This window comes from Phyllostomus discolor, chromosome 6 (assembly GCF_004126475.2).
Source record: "Phyllostomus discolor isolate MPI-MPIP mPhyDis1 chromosome 6, mPhyDis1.pri.v3, whole genome shotgun sequence".
Classification (NCBI taxonomy): Eukaryota; Metazoa; Chordata; class Mammalia; order Chiroptera; family Phyllostomidae; genus Phyllostomus; species Phyllostomus discolor.
In genome coordinates this window covers 170,307,351-170,316,527 of record NC_040908.2, presented here as the reverse complement: position 1 = coordinate 170,316,527, position 9,177 = coordinate 170,307,351, and the positions used below count along the sequence as shown (strand labels likewise).

General features: G+C 68.5%; 1 protein-coding gene across 1 annotated transcript; it reads right to left on the bottom strand.

The window, feature by feature from the left end:
- Positions 1-1,381: 1,381 nt before the first annotated feature.
- ASCL2 (achaete-scute family bHLH transcription factor 2) lies at positions 1,382-3,595 on the bottom strand. Its single transcript, XM_028514282.2, has 2 exons — positions 2,424-3,595; positions 1,382-1,824 (listed from the first exon to the last, which is right to left on the bottom strand). Exon 1 carries the CDS (start codon positions 3,020-3,022, stop codon positions 2,441-2,443), a length of 582 nt encoding a protein of 193 aa, XP_028370083.1. The 5' UTR covers positions 3,023-3,595; the 3' UTR covers positions 1,382-1,824; positions 2,424-2,440.
- Positions 3,596-9,177: the final 5,582 nt, after the last annotated feature.

Sequence of the window (9,177 nt, the reverse complement as noted above, 5' to 3'; positions counted from 1 at the left end):
CGCCTCGCGAGGGCAGCGTTCCCACCGACCCGAGTCCCGCCGCAGGGAAGGGGCCGGGAGAGGCTCCAGAGTGTCTGCGCGCCTGGAATTCCGGGCGATAAGGCCGCGCGGTTTGGCCGCAGGGTCCTCCCCTCCCCAGACCCAGGTATGTTCCCACCCTGCCCACCTCCACCGCTCCCTGCCTGGGGTCCAGGTGAGGGGTTGCAGGAGAGCCTGGGCCCTGAGGCTCGGTGAGGTCCCTGGGAGCAGGCTGACGGGGGCGGGGGGTGCCCTGTGTGCAACATGCCCCCTCTGTCCCCCGGAGGAGGCCGGTCCCCTCCACCTTGCAGCCCCCGAGCCACAGCCGGCCGGCTGACCCTAGCTGGGGCCACGCCAGCCCCAGGACCCTGTCTCCGTGGTTACCCAGGAGGCATCTGCTCTTTGCCAGCCTCCCAGGGTTGCCACGGCTTTGAACCAACCACTCCCTGCTGAAGGGGTGTCCGGGGATCCCCCCCAGCCCCGCCCCCACCCCTGCAATAAAAGAGAGCTTTGGGTGCAGCCTGGACTTCAAAGCTGCCGAGGGCCAGGTCAAAGGTAGAGCTGAGCAATCTCTCCGAGGGCCCTGCGAGCGGGGGGTTCTGGGGGTGAGGGCCCCCCGTTCTTCTCCGGGGCGCTGTCACACCCCCACGCCGAGGCGGTGGGGGGGGCGGCCGGGGCCTTGCTGCCGCCACCCTGGCCCCCATGGCTGGCACCACACATGCAGGCTGGGGCTCCAGGCACAGTGGCAGGGAGCCTGGGGCAGGGTGCCCGTCCCTTCTCCTAAGTCCCACTGCACCGTGCAGGCCGCTCTGCCGCCAGCTCCCACCCCCTGCGCAGGCTGAGCCACTGGCCCCGGGTCCCCCAACAGGTGGCAGGACTCGGAGCTCCGACTCCCGGGCAGCCCGGCCAGGGGCCCCAGACCCCCGTGTTGGTCAGCAGCCTCCAGGCCTCAACTCCCCAACCTCGAAGGGCCCTGCCCGGACCACCCCCAGTCCACTGACCGCTGCAGGAAGCCCCCGGCCACACGAAGTGCCCTGGTTTCTTCCACACCAGCCGGCCTCCAGACCTCACGCCTCTCCCCCCACCCTACGGGGCAGGGGGAGCCCGGGGAGAAGTGACCCTCCCGCCCATGCCCAGCCCTCCCCTGGGGGCCGGGGAGCCCAAGGGTCTGGAGAGGGCAGCCCCCAGACACCGCTGAGACACAGCCCTGGGTTACTGAGCCTGCCTGCCCTCAGAGCGTGGCCAACCCAGGCCTCTCCCCACCCTCAGCCCGGGGCTGCCTGGGGACCCCTGCCAGGCACCCGGTGGTCCCTCAGGGGCTGCCGCGTCCACAGCTCGGCCAGGCGGAAAAACTCCAGGCAGCGGGGATGAGGCAAGGTGAACCATCTTTATTGTGTTCCAAGTTGCGGAGTCCCTGCGAGAAAATGCGTTGTCAGCTCGCCAGCGACCCGGGCGGTGCACAGTCAACGTGAGAAAGCGATGCTCTGTGTCCTCAAAACTCTTCTCCCTTCAGGAAAACCTCCAAGTGTGCGTGTGCGTGTGCGTGTGCATGTGCGTGTGCATGCCCCGGCCTCAGTCCAGGGGGACCCCGGCGGTCAGCGTCGGAGGCCGGCCACCCAGGCGAGGGGGGCGGGCGGTGCAAACGGGCACGTGGTCAGGCTGGACGACTAGGGGAGCGTCATCCTTCGGGGTCCGGCCTGGTGGTGGCTCGGCTCGCCAGGAGGTGGGGACCGACGGAGGCGCCCACCGCGCTGGCTCCCAGGGGACGGGCGCACTCGCCCCTCGCCCTCGGCATCCAGGGCTCAGCTGCGGAGGCAAGGGAGACCAGGGCTCACGTTAGTGCGGGATCCGGCCCTGCCTCCACCTCCCACACGCCGCGAAGGCGGCAGTTTCGTTTGTCTGGTTGGTTTTGGAGCTCGACTCCGTGGGTGCCTCGGCGGCGGTCTGCGGCCCCAGCCAGGGCGGGGGGCGGGGCAGCGCAGCAGCCGCGGTGAGTCAGGGCCGCAGCGCCGACTCATTTCTGCCACCCGTCCCGGGCGCGCGATTTGCAATGCAAACTCACCCCGCCTCCCAGCGCCCTGCTCTGCCCCGGGATCCGCTCGCACTGCGGGCTTCACCCGCCCGAGGGCCGCGCCCCCCGCCACCCCATCTCCTCCCGCCCCCTTCCGCGGCGCAGCAGCGAGAGGAAGTTTTGCAATCGCGGACAAACAACGCCGGTCTTGCTCAGGCTTGAAAAAGCTGAAGGAAAATGAAGCGTGAGCGAAATCGAAGCTCTCCCCGGGCCCGGCCCTCCACTCCGCTGGCGGTCTGGGGCACGGGCCGAGACGCAGGGGATCCTGTCGACCCCGGCGCTCCGAGCCTCCCCAGCCTCTGACCCCCACTCTTCCCCGCCGCCCAGCGTTTACCTCGCGGAGCGGGGCTCTCAGTAGCCTCCTAACCAGCTGGAGAAGTCGAGCAGCTCGCCCTCCCCGGGGCTCAGCGCGGCATCGCAGCCGCTGTCGTCGGACGAGTAGGCGGAGCGCGGGGAGCCGGGCTCCGAGCTGCCCCCGCGGCCAGGGGACGAAGAGGCGCAGGAGGGCGAGGCGGCGTCCGCGGGAGTCCCGGGTGGCCGGTGGGGCGCTGGGGGGAGCGCGGTTGGCGCCAGCAGACCCCCGGCCAGCGAGGCGTGCATGGTGTCGTGCTCCTCCAGCAAGCGCTGCAGCGCGCCGATGTACTCCACCGCCGAGCGCAGCGTCTCCACCTTGCTCAGCTTCTTGCTGGCGCCGCCGTGCGGCACGTGCTGCCGCAGCTCCTGGAACCCCAAGTTTACCAACTTCACGCGGTTGCGCTCTCGCTCGTTGCGCCGCGCCACGGCCGCCGCACCGCCCCGGGTCTCCTCCGCGCACGGCCGCCGCCGCCGGCTACAGCGTAACAGCTCTGGGGACGCGGGTCGCCGCCGAACGGCGCAGCCGCCGGAGAGGGCAGGCGTGAGGGGCTCCGGCCGGGGTAGCGCGCCTCTGTCCATCGCACCCGCATCCACTCGCCCGGAGCTTCCTCCGAGGCCCTGCACACCGCGGAGAGGTGCGGGCCGAAGAACGGGGGGCGGTGGGTCGCCGGTCAAGCCACAAGGGGCCCTGTGGCACTGCGCGTCTCAGGTCTTCTGAGGTCTGGGACAGCGAGCCGCAACAGGCCGAGATGTTGGGCCGTGCGCGCGGTGGAGCGTGGGGCGCTCGTGTCTAGCGCGTGCAGTCGGACGCTCCCCAGGTCTTCTAGACTCGGCGCAGACGGGCTGGTTTTTAAATGTATAGATAACCCTCCTCCGCGCGGCCGCCGCCTCCTTTCTCACGCCCTCCCTCCCTTGCCTCGCCCTCCCGCCACGTTTCGCCCTCCCCCTTGCGCACTCAACTTGCAAAGACCAAGCCGACAGCGCGCCCCCAACCCCATCCCCGGGGAACGGTGCGCAGGCCCATGGTGCGCCCCCGCCTCAGGTGCAGTCCGCAGGTCCCCAGTGGACCCCCGCTCGCAGCAAGCGCTCAGTGCGCCCCCCAAGACACATTATGCAGGTCTCGTGAGCAACCCCCCCCCCCCCCCGCCCACCTCCAGGTGCCGTCAGCAGGTCCCGGGTGCGACTCTTGCCCCGCCCCCTCCAGTGCAGTCCACAGGTCTGCGACAGTCCCGTACCCCCACCCTCGCGCGCAGGCTGTTAGTCCCCGGAGCTGCCAGTGGCCCGCACGCGCAGCGCGCGCCGTGGGGTGGGGGGCGTGGCCGCTGGGCCTGCAGAGCTGTACCCAGGGCGTGCGAGATCCCCGGGGGCCGCACGCGCTGAGCTGCGGGTGCCTGCACCCCAGCCCCCTGCGGTCGAAAGGCGGAGGCCCGGGTCTCAGCCAATCCCGGGCCCGGCCGCCCGTTCCCCTGCCAGCTGCGGGCGGGGCCCCATGCCCGGCCCCCAGGAGGAAGAGCGTACGCTCGGCGCGTGGCTCCCGGGAGCGCCTCTAACAAAGCTGCCGCTCTGCCCCTCCTGGTCCCTCCCCCTGCGACCGGGGGCGGGGGGGGGGGTTCCAGTGCGCGGTGGGGGCGCACCCCCAAGCGCACCTGTTGCCCCGCCAGCTGCCCACCTGTGAATCTTCCACCCTGAATGGGAGCCGGCGATGTAGCCCTTCGGGTGGGGCGGAGCCTGAGGAGTAGCCGGGACCTGGCACGCTGGGGTTGGGTGGGGCGAAGGGAAGTTGGGGTTCAGGTGCCTGGAGTGCCTTCTCCCCAACCTCTAACGCACACTCCCTGCCTGTGGCTTGCGTGCGCCCTGGGCCTGCGGGAGCCCTGAAGCATGGGGCCCCTAACCCCAACACTAACCCCGGGGTGGCTGTGCACTGTGCCCCACCCCCACAGCTCCCTTGGGGTCCCATATCCCCCCCAAATCTTCCCGAGGTCCGGGTCTCCTTTGCCAGGGCTGCACACCCAGGGGTGGCCTTCTCCTTTTTTAACCACGGCGCCCCACTTGTAGCCTCAGCCTCCCATCCTCAGCTGGGGCCCCTCTCCTGCCGCCCTAAGGGCTCTGAGGTCGGGCGGGCGGTGGAGCGAGGACTCGGGGCAGCGGCAGGCCGACTCCCTGGGGAAGTGGGACAACAGGGCCTCTCTCTGACTGACCGAGGGGAAATGTCCGGGTTGGAGCGGACTTAGTGGAGCTGGTTTTTCCTCGAGGGTCACCAGACCCGCCTGGGCCAAGACCTCTGTGCTTGGGGTGATGGGGCAGACCCCCTCCGCCCTGGGTGCCACACCGCCCCACCACCTGGGGCAGGGCAGCCGGGGAGTCTTTGCCGCGGGCCTGGTGCCACTGGCTCCCGCCTGCCTGTCTCCCTGCAGGACTCCCCAGGCAGGTGGCCCGGGCCCTCGGGCCTGCCCGCAGAGTGACCCGGGGGCTAGCACCTGCCCGGAGCAGGTAGGCCTTGGGGGCTGCGTCGTCCCAGGAGCACACTGACTCAGGGAGCTCGGGCTGTGTCCAGAGCCGCCCAGTCGCACGCACCTCCGGCCAGAAGAGCGCTCCAGACAGAAATGGACGCCAGGCCTCAGGCTCCAGGGGGACCCCGCCTTCTTCCCCTCCGGGGTGTAGGAGCCCCGGCTCCCCCCAGCCTCCCTCAGGGGAGGCCCCAGGCCCTGCCCGGCCCTGCCCTGCGGGTCCCGCCGCACACCTCAGCCCAGGGGCGGAGCTGCCTGCCCTCCTTCCCCTGCCCCGGCCTGGGTTCGAGGAAAGTCCCTGAGTCCTGCCAGCAGGGTCCTGAGGAAGGTCCTGGCTGGGCGTCCGCTCGGCCTCTGGGGCCTGGAGACCCTCCCTGTCTACCGCCACGAAGCAGGCCACCCTGGTGCTGGTGGCTCGGATGATGGCTCGGATGATTTCCCAGGGCTCTGTGGGTGGTGGGTGGTGTCTCTCCGCCACCGAGTTCCGCTGGGAGCCAGGCGGGCGACTCACCCTCCCGGGGTCCTTGCCCTGTATGCTGGGTCCCAGCGGGAGAGCTCAGGCCCCACAGGGGCCGGTCCCCTCCGAGGTGAGGAGCCGGTCTAGCGGTGGCCGTGCCGACAGCCGCACAGCCACACAAGGGAGGTGACAGCCACACGGCTGTGCACTTTAAATGCGAGAACTGTACGGGGCGAGTGGGCGGCCTCTCAACAGAGCCGATGGGAGAATTCCCGGTGTGCTACCTCATTGTCAGGCCCTGCCGAGGGCCCGGCTGGCTGCGCCCGGGCACCCGCCCCGGGCCACTCTCCTTCCCGGCCTCTGCCCTCACCTGAGTCCCCTTCTGGAGCTGTCGCCGGGCTGTCAGCAAGGCAGGCCCGCCCCCACCATCCCCTTGGAGTGAGTCGGACCCCTGGGGCGGTCCTGTGTGTGTGTGTGGTCACACTGTTCCGCCGCCCTTCCTCCCGCGTCTGGCTCACGCAGTTGGCCCACTGGCCTTGAGGTCCCTCCACGTGGTGGCAGGCGCACCCTCAGTGCGTCTGACTGCGGACCGGCCCCCGTCGCGTCGCGCGCGGCCGGCCTGGAGCCCCCAGCCCAGCTCCATCCCCTGTCACGAGCAGGGCGGCCGTCTCCTGCCGTCCCCGCGCGGGGCCGGCCCCAGACAGACGGGGACAGCCCCGGCGCCTCGGAGCCCGATGAAATTACCCAAATTAGCCAGCTCTACACCTGCTCGCCCGCTTCCCTCGGAAACCACAAGAAAGGCCCACGTCCTCCCCTCCCCCCACCCCCTGCGCCACCCCGCTGTCCCGGTGTGGCCCTGGGTGGCGTCACCTGTCCCTGGCCTTGGGGACGTGAACAGACCACCCCTTCCGTGGCAGCTGTGTCCTGACCCCCTGGCCCCACCGGAGGTGAAGCTTAACGAAACCCACCTTTGAAAGGGCCTTCGCCTCAGGTGACAGACAAGTAAACTGAGGCCGGAGAGAGGTGGCCGCTCCCCGAAGGCTGGCCCTCGAGCAGGAGGGAGGAGAGGGCCAGCCGGATTCCACGGATCCACCTCCACGTGTGGCTCCAGCCTGGGCCTCTCCCGAGGGTGGGGGCCGACAGGGGCTCCTGGGGCTGAGACCCTGGGACCCAGCCCAACCCTCTGGGGATGCTGCCCCCCTCCAGGAGGCCCACCCCACACCCCACACTCACTCCCGTGGGCACGTGAGGCCGTGGAGAAGGCAGGACACATGAGACCGGGCCAGGCCTCCAGGCCGCCCTCTCTGACCCCGATGGGCAGGGACAGGAGCAGCCCCCTGAGTGACTTGGGATGGAAAAGGGAGCAAACAGTGGGGCGGAGGGGGGTCCCAGGAAACACACTCATGACTTCGCCCCCCCCCCCCCGAGACCGGCCCCTCCGACAGCCTCAGGGCTCCAGCTTCTTACAGATGGGGGACAGGGGGAAAGAAGGCGGGGGTGGCCGTGTGAGTGCCGGGAAAAGTAGCTTTCCGAGCAGAGACGAAGCCCAGGGATCAAGGTCATTTCATAACAATGGAGGGGTCGGTGGAGAGGCTCCGGCCGCCCTGAGTGTTAGACCCGCAGGAGAGGGAGAGCCAGTGCAGGGCGGGCAGGCCACCCACCTCCCACCCTCGCGTGGGCGCCGGCAGGTGGATGAACATAGGACTGGGAACCCAGACAGCAGCTACCGTATTTCTGTTTTTTTTTTCTTTTTTAAGATTTTATTTATTTTTAGAGAGGGAAGGGAGGGAGAAAGAGAGAGAGAGAGAGAGAAACATCAGTGTGCGGTTGCTAGGGGCCGTGGCCTGCGACCCAGGCATGTGCCCTGGCTGGGAATCGAACCTGTGACACTTTGGTTCGCAGCCTGCGCTCCATCCACTGAGCTACGCCAGCCAGGGCTCAGTTACCGTATTTTAATTCACTGTGTATAATGCGTGCCCACGTTGTCATGCACACGATACACGAATTATGATACCCCTGGTATGGAATCACTGTACCCATGTATCATGTGCATCCTTATTTCTCCCTCAGAGATTTGGGCAAAAAAAGTGCACATTATACAAGGCAAAACATGGCACATAGCACTGTCATCCAACTAAAGATGGAGAAGCTAAAGATGACCGCAAACACAGAGAGAGACCCTGCTGGTCGCCCCCAGGTTGGGCCCTGGGCTCCGCACAGCCCCCCGCAGACCCACAGCGGGTCTCCTGTGTGCACTGGGGAGCCGGCCCTCCATCACACGCACACACGGGGTCCTACCCCTCAAGGGCTGAGCTGTGCCCCCGCCCCCCCAGAACGTCTGGGCGCCCACGGGATGCCTGCCGTGAACTCAGTGGGGATGTGTCTCATCCCTCGGCTCTGCACGGAAGGGCTCTCACAGCCCAGTGCACACTTGTAAACACAGAACCTGAGTGTGCAGGGGTCCGCCTACAACCCCCCCACACACACACACACTGTCGTTGGCCTCACTGTGTTCTGTGGCACCCTGTGCACTTGGGGTTTTTTCCCTAAGACTTCATGTATTCTTAGAGAGAGGGGAAGGGAAGGAGAAGGAGAGAAAGAGAAACATCAGTGTGTGGCTGCCTCTCATGTGCCTCCTCCTGGGGACCTGGCCCGCAACCCAGGCCTGTGCCCTGAGTGGGATTCGAACCAGCGACCCTTGGTACTCAGTCCACTGAGCCGCACCAGCCAGGGCCGTCTGGGGTTTTCCTATTGGTTCGTCAGACGTCTTACCGTTGGACAGGGCGGGTCCCTGTTTGCCGTCCTCGCAGCAGTCAGAGCTGCCGTACCTGCGCGTGGGTGCTGCCGCTGCAAGGTCGGCGTGTCCGGCTCCCTGCCGTGACGGCGACAGGTGGCCCTGGATGCCCCCTTTTAGGGGGCTTCGACATCTCGTCATTGAAGGCTGTCTGTGTGCCCCACACAGCACCCACCGGGGTCCTCCCTGGCCCCCCAGTCAGTGTGTCCCACGGGGGAGGCTGGGCACGCCCCTGTGCCGGGCGAGTCCCCAGACGCGCCCGGTGCTGTCCCTGTAGTGAGCGGTGTCCGTGGCCTCCTGGCACCCTCGGGTGGCGGTGGTGGGGCTCGAGGCAGCTCCACCAAGGGCCCTGTTTGCGCGGCGGCCTCCAGGGTTCACGGCGCCTGCTGGCCGGGGGCCTGGTTGGCGTGGACGTGGGTGTTCCGGTGGCAGATGTTCTAAATGTGTGGAGGGGCCGTGTGTCTGAACCCCCCCCTTAAACAACAGGACGCCCTCTGGGACCCCCTCCCCGTGCAAAGTTCTCTCTCTCCCGCTTCCGGCACGCGGCTCCCTTCCTCTCCCCCGGGGCGCTGCCCTGGAGAAGGAAAACGCAAACCCGGCCCTTCCCCGGAGTAGCCGGCCTGTGTGGAACTGTGTGCTTTCAAGTGTCACCGTGATGCCTCTCACGCCCCCTCGTGGGTCCCCTTGGCCCCTGAGAGCCCCCCTCACGCCCGTCTCTCTAGTGCAGGGGGACTGTTTCTACTGCTTTGTCAAACGTGGGCCCCCTCGTCCAGCCGGCTGGTTGACGGGCCCCCCGTCCCCCTCCCCGTGTGCTCTGCCTGGCTGCTGAGCCTCCTGGACCCGCCCGGGTCTGCCCTCCGGGAGCCCGCCCCAGCGATGCGCCCACGAGCCGTGGCCCGCTCGGTCTGTGCTGAACCGCCCCCCTCGCCACCCCGACACCTCCCCTGGGGCCCCGGCTGGGCCTCTGCTCCCCCGT